General features: G+C 47.5%; 1 protein-coding gene across 14 annotated transcripts in view; it reads left to right on the top strand.

The window, feature by feature from the left end:
• The window catches only part of TSPOAP1 (TSPO associated protein 1), a 233,618-nt gene that overhangs the window by 27,319 nt on the left and 184,568 nt on the right, over window positions 1–21,731 (top strand). For 12 of the 14 annotated variants that reach the window (XR_012155490.1, XR_012155492.1, XR_012155491.1 and 9 more), the window contains 2 exons: window positions 9,678–9,854; window positions 19,068–19,337. The exons of 1 other annotated variant lie outside the window; for it this stretch is intronic. Coding sequence is in view for 10 of the 13 variants with exons in the window: in XM_073316129.1 (XP_073172230.1) it covers window positions 9,678–9,854; window positions 19,068–19,337 (447 nt within the window). In the remaining 3 variants the exon portion in view is untranslated. The remainder of the gene's footprint in view (window positions 1–9,677; window positions 9,855–19,067; window positions 19,338–21,731) is intronic. One more of the 14 variants, XM_073316135.1, reaches the window with a different exon arrangement.

Raw genomic sequence — 21,731 nt, 5'->3', positions numbered from 1 at the left:
GAGTATCAGGCACCTAGTCTTCCTGTGACAAGTTCTGTTAAGGAGAACGAGCCAACCCAGCTCCACCTGTGGACAGAGGCACTGGAACAATGTGTATAGCAGGGGTGCTGGGAGCCACTGAACCAAGCTGCAAACCCTGTATGCAATGGAACCACTTCAAGCCAGGGGTGCTGCCGCAACCCCAGGACCCCTAGTTCTAGCTCCCCTGCTGGTGGCTAGTTAATTGCCTAGGTAGCTGGGCAGCAGTTCGTTAGAATCATAGACTATCAGGGTTGCAATGGACCTCAGGAGGTCATCTAGTCCAATCCCCTGCTCAAAGCAGGACCGATCCCCAACTAAATCATCCCAGCCAGGGCTTTGTCAAGCTGGTCCTTAAAAACCTCTAAGAAAGGAGATTCCACCACCTCCCTAGGTAACCCATTCCAGTGCTTTTCATAGATTCATAGATATTAAGGTCAGAAGGGACCATTACGATCATCTAGTCTGACCTCCTGCACAATGCAGGCCACAGAATCTCACCCACCCACTCCTGCGAAAAACCTCTCACCTCTGTCTGAGCTATTGAAATTCTCAAATCATGGTTTAAAGACTTCAAGGAGCAGAGAATCCTCCAGCAAGTGACCCATGCCCCATGCTACAGAGGAAGGCGAAAAACCTCCAGGGCCTCTTCCAATCTGCCCTGGAGGAAAATTCCTTCCCGACCCCAAATATGGCGATCAGCTAAACCTGAGCATATGGGCAAGATTCACCAGCCAGATACCCAGGAAAGAATTTTCTGTAGTAACTCAGATCCCACCCCATCTAACATCCCATCACAGGCTGTTGGGCCTATTTACCATGAATATTTAAAGATCGATTAATTGCCAAAATCATGTTATCCCATCATACTATCTCCTCCATAAACTTATCGAGTCTAATCTTAAAGTCAGATAGGTCTTTTGCCCCCACTGCTTCCCTTGGAAGGCTATTCCAGAACTTCACTCCTCTGATGGTTAGAAACCTTCATCTAATTTCAAGTCTAAACTTCCCAATGACCAGTTTATATCCATTTGTTCTTGTGTCCACATTGGTACTGAGCTTGAATAATTCCTCTCCCTCTCCGGTATTTATCCCTCTGATATATTTATAGAGAGCAATCATATCTCCCCTCAGCCTTCTTTTAGTTAGGCTAAACAAGCCAAGCTCCTTGAGTCTCCTTTCATAAGACATGTTTTCCATTCCTCGGATCATCCTAGTAGCCCTTCTCTGTACCTGTTCCAGTTTGAATTCATCCTTCTTAAACATGGGAGACCAGAACTGCACACAGTATTCCAGTTGAGGTCTCACCAGTGCCTTGTACTAACACCTCCTTATCTCTACTGGAAATACCTCGCCTGATGCATCCCAAGACCGCATTAGCTTTTTTGACAGCCATATCACATTGGCGGCTCATAGTCATCCTATGATCAACCAGTACTCCAAGGTCCTTCTCCTCCTCTGTTACTTCTAATTGATGCGTCCCCACCTTATAACTAAAATTCTTGTTATTAATCCCTAAATGCATAAACCTCCCCCACTGCAACTTTAGACCATTTCTCCTTGTTCTGTCATCTGCCACCACTGAGAACAGTCTAGATCCATCCTCTTTGGAACCCCCTTTCAGGTAGCTGAAAGCAGCTATCAAATCTTTCCTCATTCTTCTCTTTTGCAGACTAAATAATCCCAGTTCCCTCAGCCTCTCCTCATAAGTCATGTGCTCCAGTCCCCTAATCATTTTTGTTGGACTCTTTCAAATTTTTCCATATCGTTCTTGTAGTGTGGGGCCCAAAACTGGACATAGTACTCCAGATGAGGCCTCACGAATGCTGAATAGAGGGGAATGATCACATTCCTCGATCTGCTGGCAATGCTCTTACTTATATAGCCCAAAATGCCATTAGCTTTCTTGGCAACAAGGGCACACTGTTGACTCATATCCAGCTTCCTGTCCACTGTAACCCCTAGGTCCTTTTCTGCAGAACTGCTGCCTAGCCACTCGGTCCCTAGCAGCAGGACTGTAGCAGTGAATGGGATTCTTCATCCCAAGTACAGGACTCTGCACTTGTCCTTGTTGAACCTCAACAGATTACTTTTGGCCCAATCCTCTAATTTGGCTAGGTCCCTCTGTATCCTATCCCTACCTTCCAGCATATCTACCACTCCTCCCAGTTTAGTGTCATCTGCAAACTTGCTGAGGGTGCAATCCACACCATCCTCCAGATCATTAATGAAGATATTGAACAAAACCGACCCCAGGATCGTCCCTTGCGGCACTCTGCTTGATACCGACTGCCAACTAGACATGGAGCCATTGATCACTACCCGTTGAGCCTGATGATCTCGCTCTATCCACCTTATAGTCCATTCATCCAGCCCATACTTCTTTAACTTTCTGGCAAGAAGACTGTGGGAGACCGTGTCAAAAGCTTTGCTAAAGTCAAGGAATTGACGTCCACTGCTTTCCCCTCATCCACAGAGCCAGTTATCCCATCATAGAGGGCAATTAGGTTAGTCAGGCATGACTTGCCCTTGGTGAATCCATGCTGACTGTTTCTGAGCATTTTCCTCTCCTCGACGTGCTTCAAAATTAATTCCTTGAGGACCTGCTCCATGATTTTTCCAGGGACTGAGGTGAGGCTGACTGGCCTGTAGTTCCCCGGATCCTCCTTCTTCTCATTTTTAAATATGGGCACCACATTAGCCTTTTCCCAGTCATCCGGGACCTCCCCCGATCGCCATCAGTTTTCAAAGATAATGGCCAATGGCTCTGCAATCACATCCGCCAACTCCTTTAGCACTCTCAGATGCAGCACATCCGGCCCCATGAATTTGTGCTCGTCCAGCTTTTCTAAATAGTCCCGACCCACTTCTTTCTCCACAGAGGGCTGGTCACCTCCTCCCCATGCTGTGCTGCCCAGTGCAGTAGTCTGGGAGCTGAACTTGTTTGTGAAGACAGAGGCAAAAATAGCATTGAGTACATTAGCTTTTACCACATCCTCTGTCACTAGGTTGCCTCCCCCATTCAGTAAAAGGGCCCATGCTTTCCTTGACTTTCTTCTTGTTGCTAACATATCTGTAGAAACCCTTCTTGTTACTCTTAACATCTCTTGCTAGCTGCAACTCCAAGTGTGATTTGGCCTTCCTAATTTCACTCCTGCATGCCCGAGCAATATTTTTATACTCCTCTCTGGTCATTTGTCCAATCTTCCACTTTTTGTAATCTTCCTTTTTTGTGTTTAAGATCAGCAAGGATTTCACTGTTAAGCCAAGCTGGTCGCCTGCCATATTTACTATTCTTTCTACACATTGGGGTGGTTTGTCCCTGTAACCTCAATAAGGATTCTTTAAAATACAGCCAGCTCTCCTGGACTCCTTTCCCCCTCATGTTATTCTCCCAGGGGATCCTGCCCATCAGTTCCCTGAGGGAGTCAAAGTCTGCTTATTTGAAGTCCAGGATCCGTATTCTGCTGCTCTCCTTTCTTCCCTGTGTCAAGATCCTGAACTCGACCATCTGATGGTCACTGCCTCCCAGGTTCCCATCCACTTTTGCTTCCCCTACTAATTCTCCCCATTTTGTGAGCAGCAGGTTGAGAAGAGCTCTGACCCGAGTTGGTTTCTCCGGCACCTGCACCTGGTAAGGGGCACCTGGGCCTAACACAGGTTTGTGGGGACTCAGTCAGGAAGCCCAGAAACGAGGAAGGTGCGGAGGGAGAGACTCCGCAGGGGGCTGGGCAGGAAGCTACTCCCAGTGGTGTTTCCCTCGAGAGCAGAGGATCCCGGAGAGAGGAACAGGCCTGGAGAGAAAGTGCTCCAGAGGAATGAACTGGGTGTTGGACCTCCGGGGGAGCCACTAGGGACTGGTGTAGTTGAGGGGAAGATGGGGATCTAGCTGAGTGCCCACCAAGCTGCCAGGCCAAGAAGCCAGCTTTGGGGCTAAAGGGGAAAAACAGGGGTGGAAAGCTTCTGGGGGAGCAGCTAATTGAAGCTTTTGTGTTGCTCTTTCCTGTTAAATGAACAAGGCCCCCTGAAGAGGATGCTCTTTAGTACTGGAAAGCCTGCTTGGACTTGTTTATGCCCTGGGTGAGGGAAACTGAGGAAGGGTCTCACCGATCATGTTGTACCTGATCACGAGGGACACGCTGGGGTGACCTCCATGCCATTACACTTCCCCATGGGCAAGTTAGTCCAGAACTACCCACTGGAGGGCTTCTTGCACCTCTGCTGAAGCAGCTGTGGCTGGCCCCTGTTAGAGACAGGCCATTGGGTTACCTGGGCTGCAAGCATGCCCTGCTCTGGCAATGCCTTCCTCCCTTCCTGCTCTTTACCCCTTCTCTTAGTTTCTGAGGCTGCCTGTGTGGTTTGCATCAGGCTGTGACCATGGTCAGGCTACTGCACATTCAGCCTCCACCTCAGGGTGTTCTCCAGCCCAGGGCTTTTTGCTGGGAAGATCTTTTGTCTGACTCCAGAGAGGTTCACCCTGGCCTGCTCTAGCAAGGGGAGCTCCAGAAGAGGCCAGGCAGTTAGAGTCTCTGACCAACAGGCCTGAGGTAGGCAGCTGTGATGCCAGTGCAGGGGGGTAGGGCCTGGAGCCTGCCGGGGGTGGGAGGAGAGAGAGGCTGGATCCTGAATGGAGGAGAAGGACCAGGCACCAGGAGCCAGAGTCTGGCCCTGGCCAGGCGGCATGTCTGCAGTGTGCTGAGGACCCGGGAGCTGGAGAGAGTGAGGGGCTGTAGGAACTGGAATGGGAAGAGATGAGCCACACAAGGTGTCGTAACCATAGGGGGAGCCTAAATTCCTCCTGACCTGTAAGGGGTTAAGAAGCTCAAGTAACCTGGTTGGCACCTGACCAAAGGAACCAATGGGGACAAAAGATACTTTCAAATCTGGGCGGGGGGAGGGACGTTTTGTGTTGGCTTCTTTGTTTTCTGTGGCTGTTTGCTCTTGGGACTAAGAGGGACCGGGCATCAATCCATGTTCTCCAAATCTTTCTGAACAAGTCTCTCATATTTCAGACTTGTAAGTAACAGCCAGGCAAGGCGTATTAGTTTATCTTTGTTTTCTCAACTTGTGAATTTTCCCTTTGCTAGAGGGAGGTTTTGTTTTGTTGTAACTTTGAAACTAAGGCTAAGGGTTCCTCTGTGCTCTTTGAATTTTCCGCTACTCTGTAGGTTAACTACCAGCCCAAGTTTACACAGGTGATTCTTTTACCTTTTTCTCTTTAAATAAAATCCTTCTTTTTAAGAACCTGACTGATTTTTCCATTGTTCTAAGATCCAAGGGTTTGGATCTGTAGTCCCTTTGTAACCAATTGGTGAGGATATATGCCCAAGCTTTCCCCAGGAAAGGGGGTGTAGGCTTGGGGGACTATTTTGGGGGAATGGGACTCCAAGTGGTCCTTTCCCTGATTGTTTGTTAAATCACTTGGTGGTGGCAGCGATCGCAAGGCAAGAAAGGAATCTGTGCCTTGGGGAAATTTTAACTTAAGATGGTAAGAATAATTTTAGGGAGTCTTTCATGCGGGTCCCCACATCTGTACTCCAGAGTTCAGAGTGGGGAGGAACCCTGACACAAGGTGATGGGAGAGGACGTGATGAGAGTCCTGACCAGTGGGTGGGGTAGCCATTGGTTTGGTGTGTGGGCATTAGGTGTCTGCTCCAGGTTGAATTTACTTCCTGGAACATGCCCACACAAGTGGGGGTAGCAGTGTCTCTGCTGAGCATTCAAAGGCAAGCTGTGCGCTTCCTCCACGGCCTGGCCGAGTGGGACCAGTTGCTCACAGTGTTTTAGCCCTCTGCCAGCGGGTGATGCCTGCGGCCGGCAGGGTAGGGGTAAAAGCCTTTCTCGGTATACACTGTGCTGAGCTTAGTGCCTCGAAGTCCTTTGCTGAGAGTCTGTGCTGCAGCTCTGCTCACTCGCCAGGCAGGACACAAGGGGTATGACTACGTGTCCAAGCTTCTCCACCACTCAGAACTGCGTCCCCTTCCCCTTCTCCTGGCCAGGGCCTTTCAGAGGCAGAGGTGCAGGCAGAAGCCCCTGCTGCTCAGCTGCCAGCAGCAAAGGTCAAAGGCAGCCGAGTCTGCTGGGACAGCGCCTGGGACAAGGAACACCGCGTCTGAATTTAGATGGTTGCACTGATGTGCTGTGTGGCTCGAGGCAGGTCCCTCTCAGGGCCCCTGTGTCTCCCCTGGGAAATGGGTGTCACGTACGCAAGCTCAGTGCTAACCCTGCTCCAAAGCAATACTCGTGAGATTCCCCAGCCAGGTCATAGCTTCTCATAGCCTGAGGCCTGGGCTACACTGGGCACTTACGTTGGTGCAGCTATGGGAGAAATCCGTCTCTGGAGAGCCACAGCGGAATGGACCTAATGCCTGCCGTAGACAGCACCGGCATTCTCCGGCTGACCTAGCTACTGCCTCTGAGGGGAGAACCCCTCCTGCGCGCATGGGTGGTGTCCTCAGGGAAGTGCGGCAGTGGTGCAGCTGTAGTATTTTAAGTGCAGACATATCCTGAGGCCAGGTCTACACTGCAGGCTTATAGCAGTATAGCGACGTCTCTCAGGGCATCTCCCTGAGCAACACAGCTACACTACCCTAGGCCCGTGTAGACAGTGCTATGTCAGCGGGAGAACTTCTCTTGTCGACACAGCGACCGCCTCTTGTGGAGGTGGGTTAACTGCTTATTAATGTGGGAGGGATAGCTCAGGGGTTTGAGCCTTGGCCTGCTAAACCCAGGGTTGTGAGCTCAATCCTTAAGGGGGCCATTTAGGGATCTGGGGCAAAAATTGGGGATAGCTCCTGCTTTGAGCAGGGGGTGGGACTAGATGGCCTCCTGAGGGCCCTTCCAGCCCTGAGATTCTTTGATTCTAACTACACCGGCAGCAGAGCGCTCTCCTGTTGGCATAGGGTCGTCTGCACAGCCGCAGCTGTACCAAAGCAGCTTGCGCTCATACTGAAAGGCAGGAGGAGAACAGCCTTGACAGAGAGACTCGCCTGCTCAGTCAGGGCATCTTCAGCCATTTGCAAAGGTCATCTGGCAGATGGTTATTTCCCCTGGTGTCAGTCTCCTGAGTATCCAGGAAGCCTTGGCATGGTTTGGGGGGAGAAACATAGAACTGGAAGGGACCCTGAGAGGTCGTCTAGTCCAGTCCCCTGCACTCATGGCAGGACTAGGTATTATCTGGCCCATCCCCGATAGGTGTGTGTCTAACCTGCTCTTAAAAACCTCCAATGATGGAGATTCCACAACCTCCCTAGGCAATTTATTCCAGTGCTTAACCACCCTGACAGTTAGGAAGTTTTTCCTAATGTTCAATTTAAACTGCCCTTGCTGCAATTTAAGCCCATTGCTTCTTGTCCTGTCCTCGGCAGTTAAGAAAAACAATTTTTCTCCCTCCTCCTTGTAACAACCTTTTACGTACTTGAAAACTGTTATCAGAGAGCTCTCCTGTCGGCATAGTTAATCCAGCTCTGAAAGAGGTGGCAGCTATGTCCACAGGAGAAGGCAGGACAGGCACTGTCTGGATCCTGGAATTGGTGCGTGCCAGCTCTCCTTCTGCAGTCCCCATGAGAAGTGAGACTAGGATCATTGCTTTTTAGATAGTTAAAAACCCCTTATTGGTGCAGGTACAGTGGAGTGACTGGGGTCGCTGTGAGATTGTGCTGCTGGAGAACTCTCTGCTGTGGGGTTGTGCCCTTTCTGAAACGTCCATTGTAAGCTCCCCCCGTGGGAGCTTTCTGTGCAAGTTCTCTGAGCAGCACAAAGCACCTTTGTGGGACTGGGCAAAGAAATCAACAGCATCTCGTGGGCACTGTTGCCTGTCTCTTGTGGATAAAGTGGGGCATCTGAGATGCAGAAATAACATGGACCAGTAAAACTCCCCCTTTTCCTCCTCAAACTGCATCAAAAATCTTCTGTATCTCTCCAGAACAGGGAAGGCTCCATGGGTTTCAATGAGCACCAGAAACACACACACCTGATTTCAGAGTGTTGGAACATGAACACTCTGAGCTGCTAACCTCAGAGAAACAAAATGTATAATGGGCAACTTGATTTCTAGCTGGTCTAGTTACAACACACCAGCCTTGTGTAATAAGGGAGTGTGTGGGAGGCATCTGTGCACTGTTGCTGTGGCAGGCGTATATTTAAAGGGAGAGGTGCTGAGGAGTTAGCATTTGGTTGCTAGAGGTGGCTTCAGTGTCCGGATATGCTGCAGCACACTGGGCCTGCCTAGTGATGCAAGGTCCCCTGAGCACAGAGATCCTGCTGCTGGATGATTTGATATATGAAAGGAATTAGAAAACAAGAGTTTGTACTGAGTTATCTATCCCCTTTGCACTGACGGAGGAGGAAATTCACAGTGGAGGTGGGAGTCACCCGTGAGCAGGTTTCTATTAAATCCTGACCTTTGGGAACTGGCTTCGTTTTGCAGTGGTGCAGAGAACTTCGATTTTGTCGAGGCTGCCCCTTGTGTAAAGGCTGTTGAGCGTCCGGAGAAGAGCAAAGGAGCCTGGCCATGACTGATGGCTGCTTTGCCAGCACTCAGTGATTAAGGCTACCCTAGGAAATGTCACCATTGCTGGCAATGGGCTCTGGTGGTGGGTGCAGCTGGGTGGGGGATGCATGTGTAGTTAGAGCCAGACAGGACCCAGCACTGGTTCAGCCATGCACGCACAGTTCAGCCAGGCTGCTGCATGGTGCTGGTCATCGCCTGATCCTGTGTGTACTTACAGCTGACCTATGCTCAGTACCACCCCAGCCACACTTGCTATTAACTCCTGCTGCATTTCCTAGGGTAGAATGTGTCTCATGCACAGGGCATTGCACATTCTTCTCTCTCTGCTGCTCACTCCTGTGGGCCATGGCTTTGGCCTCTTAACAAGAAATGCTAATTAACCTCCATCTAGAGCTGATGGGTCGAAATCTCCCTCTGCCCAGCAGCCCCTCTGGTGTCTCTGGGAGCCCAGCAGTCATCTCCAGCTCAGTCCCTCCAGATTCGTCTCCCCTCCCTCCACTCACAAGCTGACAGAGGAAGAGGAGCCTTTAGCTCAGTGGTCAGGGCACTTGTGGGATGTAGAAGATGCAGGTTCACTTCCCTTCTCTGCCTGCTGTGGAGCAGGGACTCCCCTCTGAGTGGTCTAGCCACCTGCTGAGAGTCATTTTGACTGACTGCATGAGCACACAGTAGAACCAGGTGCTCCTTGAGCACAACCTGAGCCCAGACTACCTGTAGCTCAGTGGGATGCAATGTGGGAAAACCAATTCAAATCCATCTAAAACAAGAGGCAGAGGGGCCTTGAGCCTGGGTCTTTCATCTCATCCCAGGTGAGAGCCGTGGGCTAAAGCTTGTAAGAGCACCACCTGCTTTGTGAAACAAGCCCCCTTCATTCCCTTTGCTTTGCTTTTCAAAGTGCCTGGAGTCGGAACAGAACATTTCTTTGCTCCAAAGCACATTTTTTGCCAACTTTTTTGATTCACCAAAATTTATCAGAAGTTCCAACTGATATTTTTTCTTTCAATTTTTCGAAGCTGCCAGTGAACCTAAAAAGTTAGTGATCCCCCCAGCTCCGGTTCTTTGCTCTGGGCCTGCTGCCTAACTGTGCAATTATTAACAGTACCACCACATGTGTGGTTTCTTCCTTGCTGTTCTCTCCCTGGTGCAGGTAAATGCTCCAGTGGCTGTGAAGGGCTCCAGCCTAGAGCTGTGTAAAAAAGCATGTGCCCACCAGCGTGCCAAGGACTTGACAGAACAGGCCAGTGCCCTGCTAGCGAAAGATAAACAGATTGAAGCTTTGCAGCAGGAGTGTTGGGAGCTACAGGCGAAGTTCACAGCTGGGAAGGTGAGTGTCTTTCTGGGGTTTTACTCATTGGCATGGACAGTTTTCAGTTTTCAAATGTCTTCAGTATAATTCTTGGTGTGTAGCTTGTTGGAGAGGAACGTGGGAATTACAAGCCTGGCTCAGACCCCCGGTCCAGCTAGCCCTGTCTCTGACAGTGGCCAGCACCAGACGTGTCAGAGGAAGGTGCAAGAGCCCTGCAGTGGGTAGATGTTTGATTACCTGCACCCCATAAAGTCTCTGATACTTAGAGATTGGCTTAAGCCTTGAAGCAGGAGGGTTTATTTCCCTTCCAAAATGTTTGTTAGCATTAGTAGGATCTGGGATGTTGTATCCATATATATGTCTAGTCTCTTTTTGAATCTCACTAAATTGTTGGCTTCAACAACATCTGGTGGCAGTGAGTTACATGGTCTAATTACATGCCCAGAGAAGAAGTATTTCCTTTTGCTGGTTTTGAATTTCTCACCTTGTAATTTAATTGATATTTCCTTGTTCTTGTGTTATGAGACAGGGAGAACTTCTAGACCATTTACTATTTTATCACAACCCCTCTTATTTGTCTCCTGTCTAAGGTAAACAGCCCCAGTCTTTTCAGTCTCCCTTCACATGAGTTTTCCAGGCCCTTGATCATTCTTGTTGCTCTTCTCTGAACCCCCTCTAATTCTGCAATTAAAGAACAGCTTGTGGTAAATATTTTCCTTTCAAAAGTCAAGCTGTTTTGTTGGGGGACGCAGCTCACAGTTGTGTTCTCTGACTGAGTGCGGTTGCTCTAGAGTGAGTCTCCATCATGCCTACTCACAGCTGCAGAGTCTACATTTGGGTTCCATGAATATTCTGCATGACTGTTTGATAACACTTAAAATTTGTGCTTTTACAAATGCTGCTGCCAGTGAAAGTGTTTCAATAATCTGGACAGCTTGCCCCAGAGTGAATTCCTTTCCCAAGCCAAATATTCATGGATCCGTTTTAGCAGTAGAACAAGTTAATTACTGCAAATACTTCATTTTTTACACACAATAATATTCCAGCGTTGTCAGATTTACTAGTGGTCTCTGAAGTTTGACAGTAACCCAGCTACTGCTCTAGGCCCCTACTCACACCTCAGTCAGTAATGGATTTATCATCACAACCCCCCTGTGAGGCAGGGCAGGGCTATTTTCCTCATTTGACAGAAAGATAATTGAGATACCAAGAGACTAGGAGCAAGATTCACAAAGGGACTTAGACATCATGCTGCTCATCATCACAACGCTGCACTTTTAGGTGCCTAGCAAATCACTGGAACACACTGCCATCGACAAAGCCCCCAGGTTCCTTGTACCATGGACAGGGAACAACAGGTGTGGAAGAATATGATCCACAAAAGCCAGCATTCTAGGTGGGGAGCTGCCTAATCTAGCCAATGGGAGATGGTGACTAAGCCCTGCTCCCCCACAGAGATACAGTAGATGTTTAAATCCAGGTTGCAAGGAGGCACCTATCTCTGCTAGTGGTTCACAGGCCAGAACCACTCAGGCACCTAAGGTGTTCCTTGTGCAAATGACTTAGGCAGGTGCCCAACTCCACACGAAACAGCCAGAGGAGCCACCATGCACCTGTTCAAATCCTTTCTTCTTGTCTGGCAGAGAGGGGAATTGAACCTGGGTCTCCCACATCCCAGGCTAGTGGGCGCTGCCATTTCCTCCCTGTTTGAATGGGACCCTATCCAAAAGGGCGCCTCTGAGCATACCTACTGGATTGTGTCCTGCATACAAGTGAGGCAGAGGAACTTCCCTGGTTCATGGTTGGGTACTGGGGAGAGACGGGTGTCTGGACACCTAGAGGGAGGCAGCAGCGATGTGTCCAGAGGCAGAAGTGTAGGTGCTGAGGGAACTTTTACCCTGAAAATGTAGGTGTTATGTGAATTTCGGTGCCTACAAGGTTTCTGTGGGAGTTTTGAGAGTCACAGTGGAGCCTAAAATTGGGATTTAGAGGCCTAAACCCAGATAGAGACATGTAATTCTGGTGTGGAGGAACCTCAGTACCTTTGTGAATCTAGCCCTAGGTGTCTTGTCTGGGGCAGAGCAGGGAACTAACTCAAGTCCCAGGCTACTGCTCTAGTCTTTGGGCTGCACTTCTTCTGAGTGACTTCATCAGTCTTCAGTTGTGCTGCCCACTGCTGAAAGCATGCTGCAGGGCTTTGTTGGAGCAGGGCTGGCGAGCTGAGCTCCTCTCAGGATTAAGCCCTGATAGGGCCATTCCTAAATCCAGAGTTCTATCATATATTCATTATTTTTTAAAAACTGTATCAAAGGACCGTAATCCCAAAGTCAAGCACTCAGAAGTTAGAAAAGGCCAGAATTAAGGTTGAGCTGGCCAGAATGATACTCTCCCTTTCCTTCCTGAGTGACTAGCAGTGATTTAGAACCCAGCGAAGGGGGTGAGTAATTCAAATTATTCCTTCCAGTGCATGTTACCTTGCACTTATCTGCATGGAATTTAGTCAGGCAGAAAAAGGCAGAACAAGATCTACAAGAGCTGGAAGTTGAAGCTAGATAAATTCAGACTGGAAATACATTGCAAATGTTTAACAGTGAGGTGAGTTAGCCATTGCAACCACTTTCTAAGGAAAACGGTGGGTTTTTGGTCATTTGAGGTCTTTAGATCAAAATTAGCTGTCTCTCACAGATCTGCAGTAGACCAGAAATGATGGACTTGATGCAGGAATCACTGGGTAACATCCTCTGGCTTGTGTTACACAGGAGGTCAGACTAGATGATGTAATAGTCCTTTCTGGCCTAAAAAAAAATATCTGTGAATAACGTGCCCAAATCTGAATGAATTTCCATGGTGCCAGCCATAGGCAACTCCCTTAGCTCAGGACTACCCCCTTGGCAAATGTCAAGTTCCTTCTGTAAACCACAGAGACACTAGATTTTTAAAAAAACTGGCAGAAGAATCTTCATAATGGGAAGCATCAGGCAACATAAACACAGGGGTCATAGGGTGAGGAGGAGCTGCAGAAGAACCCAACAAAGTGAGGTGAACAGACAACACTTTGGCAGATTAAAGTCTACGTAGATAAGTGCAAGATAATGTACATTGGAAGGAATAATTTGGACTACTCACACATATTGCTAAGCTCTAAAGGTGTGTCTGTGCTGGAACTGGAAAGTGTAATTTCCAGCTGGAGGAGACAAACCCATGCTAGCTCTGATGGAACTAGCAATTCTAAAAGCAGAAGTGTAGCCACAGTGGCACAAGCTGTGGAAGTGGATAGCTGCCCCCAGTATGATCCATCTGAGACCAAATGTATGTACCTGGGGTGGCTAGCCCCTCCTGCTGCATGTATTGTCATGGCTATCCTTCTGTTTTTATCATGGTAGCTTGATCAAGGCTAACATGGGAGAACTGGGCTATAGACAACAACATGAAATTCAACAAAGACGAATGTAAGGTGCTCATAGGTGTGGGTCCACGGCTCAGTGGAGAAGGTGAGCTGGTAACGGAAGATGATAGGAAGGCAGTGGTGCTCAATGCCTACTATTAATGCTTCAGTTTTCTCACAAAAAATAACATGCCTGGATGACTAGTGAAGTTACCATAGACTATAAAGGGGAAGGGACACAGATCAGGATAAGTAAAGAACATGTCAGAGATCTTCTGACCAATTTGAATGAATTAACCAGCAGAGCCAGACGCTCTTCACCCAAGGGTATCGAAGGAATCTTGGAGCCACAGGCAATAATATTTGCAAGCTCATGGATGACAGGAGAGGTCTCAGAAGCCTGGAGAAGGGCTAATGTGCTGCCCATCTTTAAAAATGTGGGAAAGGAGGAGCTGAGGAACTACAGACCAGTCAGCCTGACCTTGATCCCTGGGAAGCTACTAGAGCAATGTATAAAACATTTAATTTGCGAAAACCTGGAGGCTGAAGGGTGATCACTAGCAGGCAGCCTGGATTTACCAAGAACAAATCATGTCAAAGCAGCTGGATTTCCTTCTTTGACAGGGTAACTGGTTTGGTGTATAGGGGGAATGAGGTGGACATAAATACCCTGACTTTAGCAAGGCTTTGACATAGTCCCAAAGGACATTCTGATAAATAAGCTGAAGAAATGCGAGCTCAGCAGAACTACCATTAAGTGGATACGTAATTGGTTAAGCAACCGCAACAAAGAGTCACTATTAATGGAATGCTGTTGGATTGGAGGGAAGTCTCAAGTGGGGTTTCACGGGGCTCTGTTCTGGGCCCGGTGTTGTTTAACATCTTTATTAATGACCTAGATGTAGGAATAGAGAGCATCCTGATCAAGTTTGCAGATGACACTTTGGAGGAAAGAGCTAAAATTCAGAGGGATCTTGATAAACTGGAGAACTGGGCTAGACAACAAAATGAAAATCAGCTACACTTCTATGATTCTATGTGAGTTAGCAAAAAGAAAAGGAGGACTTGTGGCACCTTAGAGACTAACCAATTGATTTGAGCATAAGCTTTCGTGAGCTACAGCTCACTTCATCGGATGCATTAGGTGAGTTAGGTGGACGGACCTCTGGGCAGGGCCTGGTGGGCAGTGCTGTGGGTGGACCTGCTCCTTCAGCTCATTGTTTCTCCACCTGCATTGCCTGCAGCACTGGAGAATTGTTGATGTTCTGGAAATACCTGAGCATTGGGGCGCCATGCAGGCCAGGCCATTTGTGTCATGGCATCTCCCAGTGGTGCTTTCCTGGCGCTGCATGTGGTGTAGGCAGAGAGCAGCAAGAAGGCTGCAGAAGGGGTGGGGTGTAATGGCAGTAGCAACAGCCTAGCTGGACCAGGCAGAAGGAATGAGCTTCTCTTTCCTGATCCCACACTCCCCCTGGCCTTAGCAACTGTCCCCTAGAGAGTTTGGGAGCGGGGGAGAGAGAGCTTTCGCACAAAGCTGCAGCTCACCCTTTGCTCATCCTGCCAGCTAAAAATCACTGCCTTAGTGGACTCGACATGGGTCTAGAAGTCAGGAGGATGTGGCTTCTAATCCTGGCTTCAAGCCAGTCCCTATAGCGTCATGCCTCACTTTCCCGCTCTGTTGCCTGGTGTAGCAAAGTCCTGCTCCACTGCCCTGCCTTGTGGCGAGATGCAATGAAGCTGCACCTCTGCCTCTGGATCCCCCACTGTCTTCTGGTCTACTCCAGCCACAGGAGTGACCTGGCTGACCACTTCAAAGGGTATGTCTAGACTGCTTCTGGGAGCAGGCCTCACAGGCCAGGTCCGCCTGTGTTAGTGGGCCTCACGCTAGTGCACTACAGATAGTTGTGTAGACATTGTGGCTTGGGCTGGAGCTCAGGCTCTGAAGCATGAGGCACAGTGTGGGCACCTTGACTAGTATAGTCTGTCCCTACACCTTGTCCCAGGGTCCTGAACCTCCGACAGCTCCATTGTGCAGGGAGTGGCACACTCTTCCCCTCCCTCTGGGGGTCAGGCAGGGTGCAGCTCATCAGGGTTCCTACCTCCAGGCAGGCTTCCAGCTCACCTGGGAGTAGCCCACCTGGTCTTCTCAGCCTTCTCACAGGCTGCTTTCCAGAGACACACCATTTCCCTCCTCTGGCTCAGTCTCGTCTCCATCACCCTCTTTCTGCTTTTTCTTAAACCATCTTCTCATCTGACCAGACCCTCCCCAGGTTAGAAGCAGGCCCAGGCTCCTGTAACCGTTCTGGTGCCTGACAGGATTTACATTCCATCACACATGGGGACAATTATATTTACCTGCTCTATAATTCAGTTATGTTTATAAGGTGCAGGGTATTACTAGGGCCCTGCAGGGGCAGATGTGGGCACAGAGTCAAGATTTCCTGACTCCCATCCTTTTGCTTAATCCAGTGGGTTATGAGCTTTTTGGAGGAATGGGCATTGCCTCCTGCAGCAACTCTTCCAAAATCCATGAGTGCAGCCTTTTCCAGAACTGGCCTTTTGTGGTCTTTTTGCCTGTCAAAACAATTCTGGGTTTCCTGAAATTTCATGTAAAAACCCAAACTTTGATGGATGCAGTATTAGGTGAAACAAACTGGTGAAAAATCTCACATGAATATTTGTGAGAGAAAGTCTCCCAAGTGTCCCCTGGTTTAGCTGTGATAGCTGCAAGTTTTGCCTCTGGGGTGTAGGGCCGGGATGACCAGCCAGTGCCAGAGCTGCAGCCCAAATTCACTTTCTGAGTTCCAGCTTCTAACTTTCACTAAACATGAACGAACAAACCAGCCCTCTTGGGTCAGAATTTTAAAAAGTTTCCTTCCAGATCCTTTCCTACCCCAGCATTTAAAATCCACATATGTAGAGAGCCAGAGCTGCTTCCTAACAAAAAGGGGTAAACAGTGAGGTGGCAAAAATTGTAAATGATACAAAATTGCTCAAGACAGTTAAGTCCAAAGCAGACTGCGAAGAGCTACAAAAGGATCTCACAAAACTGGGTGAGTGGGCAACAAAATGGCAGGTGAAATTCAATGTTGATAAATGCAAAGTAATGCACATTGGAAAACATCATCCCAACTATATTTACAAAATGATGGGGTCTAAATGAGCTGTTACCACCCAAGAAAGAGATCTTGGTGTCACTGTGAATAGTTCTATGAAAACATCCCCTCAATGTACAGCCGCAGTCAAAAAAAGCCAACAGAATGTTAGGAACCATTAGGAAAGAGATAGATAGTAAGACAGTAAATATCGTAATGCCACTATATAAATCCATGATATGCCCATGCCTTGAATACTGTGTTTAGTTCTGGTCATCCCATCTCAAAAAAGATATATTAGAATTGGAAAAAGAAGAGAGAAGGGCAACAAAAATGATTGGAGGTATGGAATAGCCTCTGATGAGAGATTAAAAAGATGGGGACTTTTTCGTTTGGAAAAGAGATGGCTAAGAGGGGACATGGTAGAGGTCTGTAGAATCGTGACTGGTGGGGAGACAGTGCATAAGGAAGGGTTATTTAGTCCTTCTCATCGCGCAAGAACTAGGGGTCACCCAATGAAATTAATAGACAGCAGGTTTGAAACAAACAAAAGGAAGTACTTCTTCACACAACCTGCAGTCATCCCTCATAGCCAGAGGATGTTGTGAAGGCCAAAAGTATAACTGGGTTCAAAAATCAACTAGATAAATTCCTGGAGGATAGGTCCATCAATGGCTATTAGCCAAGATGGTCAGGGAGGAAACCCCAAGCTCTGGGTGTCCCTAGCCTCTGACTGCCAGAAGCTGGGAGTGGATGCTGGGATGGATCACTGGATAATTGCCCTGTACTGTTCATTCCCTCTGTAGCACCTGGCACTGGCCACTGTCGGAAAACAGGATACTGAGCTAGATGGACCATTGGCCTCATCCAGTATGGCTGTTCTTATCTTCTTAGTTTCTAACATTCACACTGAGTAAGTCAGACAGCCAGAATTCAAACCAGACCCTCGCTTTGCAGGGAAAATGAGGATAATTAATGTGATCCTGACTCGCTCCCTGCTGCGTGTTATCGTACATGCAGGAGCTCCCGTAAGCGCAGGATACAGGAACTCCCTTAAGGTCACATCAACAGCGAGGTAATTGCATGGCTTCATGTGGTAGTGTTCTACCTAGGGGGAGCTTTTGCCACATATTGACACAGGCAAATCTAAGAGATTCACAAAAGTACATAGGTGCCTCTGTCCCACTTTTAGGCTTCACTGTGATCCACAAAACTCTGCTGAACCCTGCAGGCGCCTAAACTCACTCAGCACCTATATTTTCGGGGTAAAAGTTCCCTTGGTGCCCATGTTTCAGCCTCTGGATGTGCACACTGCTGCGTCGCTCTAGCTGTCTCCTGTCTACGTCCCAGAGCGATCTACAAACGGGGGGGTAGATAGTTCATCTGCCTGTGTCCCGATCTGGTGGGTTTTCTCAGAGGCAAACCTGCATCAGGTTCCATTCAAAATCTGTCTGGAGGAGGTGGCATTGCCCATCTTATAATTTCTAGCTCAGTGGTTAGAGGTGGGAGACCCAAGTTCAATTCCGCCCAAGGCAGATAAAGGATTTGAACAGGGGTCTCCTACCACTTAGGAGTGTGCGCTAACCACTGGGCTGTGGGCTAGTCTGATGTGGGGCTCCCTTAGTCTCTTCCATTGAAGCTGTTTCACTATGGATAAATAATTAAAGAGTCCTTGGAGTCGAGGAACTAGACTGTGGGTCTCCCACCTCCCAGCTGGGTACTCTAACTGCCAGACTACAGACTACAATCTCTCTTTAGCCTAGTGACTCTTTAGGTATTTATCCCAAGTGGAAAAGTGCCAACAGGAGAGATAGAGAGAGGGAGTCATTGGGCCAGAGAGAAAGTGAGAGAGAGAATGACTCTGTTGGCTGGTGGTTAGGGCAAACTTCCTCCCTCTCCAGCAGGTGGGAGACCTAGTGCCCAGCCCTCCTGCTCCAATGACTCTAATTATTTATCCACAATGGAACAGCTTCAACAGAAGAAATTTAGAGAGCCCCATGTCAGAATATCCCAAAGCTCAGTGGTTAAAGCACTATGCTGAGAGGTAAAAGACCCCCTGTTTGAGTCCTGTATCCCCCTCAGGCAGAGGGGGGAATTGTACATTAGCCTCCCACATCTCAGAGGAGTGCTGAGTTAATAGTTATAAGGTGCATGGTTGCACCTTCTCCTCTGGCTGTTTTGGGTAGAGTTGGGCACCTGCCTAAGTGATTCTAACAAGAAGTGCGTTAGGCCCCTGAGCCACCCAACATCAGGAGAGGATTCATGGCTGTGATTCAGTAGCAGAGATAGGCACTTCCATGCAGCCTGGACTCAGGCATCTGTGTTCACAAGGGAGTGGGACTTAGTCATCATTTCCCATTGGCTAGTTTAGGCAGCTCCCTGCCCAGGTGCTGGCTTTTGTGGATCATATCCTTATGCTCCTGTCTCTCCCCAGGCACTGCATAGGGAGCCTGGGCACCTTACACAGGCTCTGTGAATCAGTGTGTTCTTGTGATTTTCTAAGCGCCCCAAATCTAGGTATGACAGTGAACATCATGACATCTAAGTCCCTTTGTGAATCTAGGCCGCAGTCATTTTCTTCCTCCTTCCACCATGTTGGTTCTAGTGGTTTGCAAACAGAGCAGGTGTGTTTGTGCCGGTCTGTTGTCTATTGAACAGCACTTTGGCAATTCATGAAAAAAACCCAGCAACCTCTATTTCCCATCCTTTCAACCACAGGGGCTACATCATGTTGTGTTTGCATTTCCTTAGGAGGGCCCTCATTGCCTGAACCTCATAGACTTTGGTCACCTGTTGCGGGAATCTCAGAAGGAAGTGTTACGGTTACAGAGACAGATTGCACTGAAGAATTTCAAGGAGTCTCTCCATTCCTCTAAAGCTGGTTCAAAAAGCTCTTTGTCAATTGCTGCCAATTGCTTGGGACCATCTGTGCCAACTCTAGATACCAGCATCAATTTTTCATCTCTATCAAAGGGGGTGCAATTAGGAGAGCCAACACTAGCAATGGAAGCACATAGGAAGGTGAGATATCTGGGTCAATGATCTGAAGTTTTTGCTAATTAATCAGTCAATTAATGAATGTTCTTACAGAACTTTTACTGTTGTGTAATTGCTAAGATTATTACAGTTATTATCCTCTCTGCTATAAATAGATATTATAGTTTTTTAAAATGACCTTTTAGATACTGAAAGACATCTGTGAGTGTATGGTAAGGTGTCAGGTGTCATATAGTGAAGAGAGAGAATGGTAAGTCTGGTTGCTATAGAAAGCCTAATAAGCATATCCCAGAGTGAATCCTATGGCAGTGGTTCTCAACCAGGGGTATATGTACTCCTGGGGGTATGCGAGGTCTTCCAGGGGGTACATCAACCCATCTAGATATTTGCCTAGTTTTACAACAGGCTACAGAAAAAGCACAGTGAAATGTAAGTAAAATATTTATATCGCAACTGATTTATTTTATAATTATATGGTAAAATGAGAAAGTCAGCTATTTTTCAGTAATAGCGTGCTATGCCACTTTTGTATTTTTATGTCTGATTTTGTAAGCAAGTAGTTTTTAAGTGAGGTGAAACTTGGGGGTACGCAAGACAAATCAGACTCCTAAAAGAGGTATAGTAGTCTGGAAAGGTTGAGAGCCACTGTTCTATGGCATCCTTAAACCTTGCAAGGTGACAATGGAGTAGGTAGAGATAGGCCTAGGCCAGTTCTTTTTGTGCTTTGATTTTGCAAAACTTCCATTAAAAGGTAGCACTTTGTGCAACATTTTTCCATTTGTGAAGTTGGGCAAAAAATATGTCCCACATTCTGGAAGCCTCTGAAAACTGTATTGAAGCTGGATGAAATAGGGCAGCTCTATGTATGCGTGCGCACACACAAAAACCTGGTATACAATAGACAGGTTAGTTGGACAAGACCTATTTTCCATAAAACCATGTTGATTGGCATTACTTATATTACCTTCCTTTACTTCTTTATTGAGTCCTGTATCAGCTGTTCCATTATGTTGATCAGGATTAATGTGTGACTGACAGGCCTATAATTGCCCAGGTTATCCTGTTTAAGTATTGGCACAATATTAGCTTTCTTCCACTCCTTTGGAACTTGCACAAGATTTATTGAATATCAACCTTAACCATCCAATAAGCTCATTGGCCAGCTCTTATAAAACTCTTGGATGCAATTTATCTGGACCTGCTGATTTAAAAATGGCCAACTTTAATAGCTGCTGTTTTACATCCTCCTTAGTCACTGTTGGAATGGAAAGTATTTCATCATCATATGATGTGAATATATCACCTGGCTTTTTCCCTAATCCAGAACAGAAATATTTACAGAATACTTCTGCCTTTTCTGAATTATTATTGAAAATTCTACCATTTCCATCTAGTAATGGACCAATACCATATTTGGGATTCCTTTTGTTCCTAATATACAGGAACTCCTCACTTAAAGTTGTTTTGTTTCCTGGTTATGTTGCTGATCAATTAGGGAACATGCTCATTTAAAGTTGTGCAATGCTCCCTTATAACGTTGTATGGCAGCCGCCTGCTTTGTCCACTGCTTTCAGGAAGAGCAGCCCTTTGCAGCGAGCTGTGGGGGGCTTGGAACCAGGGTGGACCGGCAGCCCCCCTATCCGCTCCCCGCTGCCCTAAGTTCCCTGTGCAGCAGCTGCCCAGCAGGCTAGCAATTGCCAGCAGTTCAGCTGTCCCTCCCCCACTGCCCTGTGCTGCTCCTGCCCTCTGCCTGGGAGCTGCTCCTGGGAGCCTCCTGCTTGCTGTGCAGAGGAGTGGGGAAGAGGGGGACTAATGTCAGGGTGTCCCCCTCCCCCCACTCCTGCCCCCCGCTTACCCTTTCTCCTTTTTAAAACCCAGGTACCCTGATTAGCCTGCCTTAATTGATTCTAGCCGCTTCTTGATTGGCTGCGGGTGTTCTAATCAGCCTGTCTGCCTTAATTGTTTCCAGAAAGTTCCTGATTGTTCTGGAACCTTTCCTGTTACCTTAGCCAGGGAAATGGGACCTACTTAACCTGGGGCTAATATATCTGCAACTTGCAACTTTCTCTTCCTTTCATTTGTTATATATTGTGTTTTATTTTATTTTTTATAGTGGCCTTTACTTCCCCTCTAAACCAGGTTCTTTTTTTTAAACCAGTGCAGCCTTCTTTCTTAGTTGTAGGATTGTGGCTTTTTGGACATCTAATAAAATGTTCTTAAACAATTTCCAATTATCATTTGCATTTTCTGTTTAAATTCTTTTCTCCAACTGACTGGGTCAAAATTGTTTTCAGCTTTGTGAAATTGGCCCTTTAAAGGACCAAGTATATATATATATTACTAGACTGGACTTTATTCTGTTTGCACATAACAAATGTAATCAAGTTATGATGGCTTGCACCTAAGCATCCACTAATT

Source organism: Lepidochelys kempii, chromosome 17, assembly GCF_965140265.1.
Source record: "Lepidochelys kempii isolate rLepKem1 chromosome 17, rLepKem1.hap2, whole genome shotgun sequence".
In the NCBI taxonomy this organism is placed as follows: Eukaryota; Metazoa; Chordata; order Testudines; family Cheloniidae; genus Lepidochelys; species Lepidochelys kempii.
This window is presented reverse-complemented; position numbering and strand designations above follow the sequence as displayed.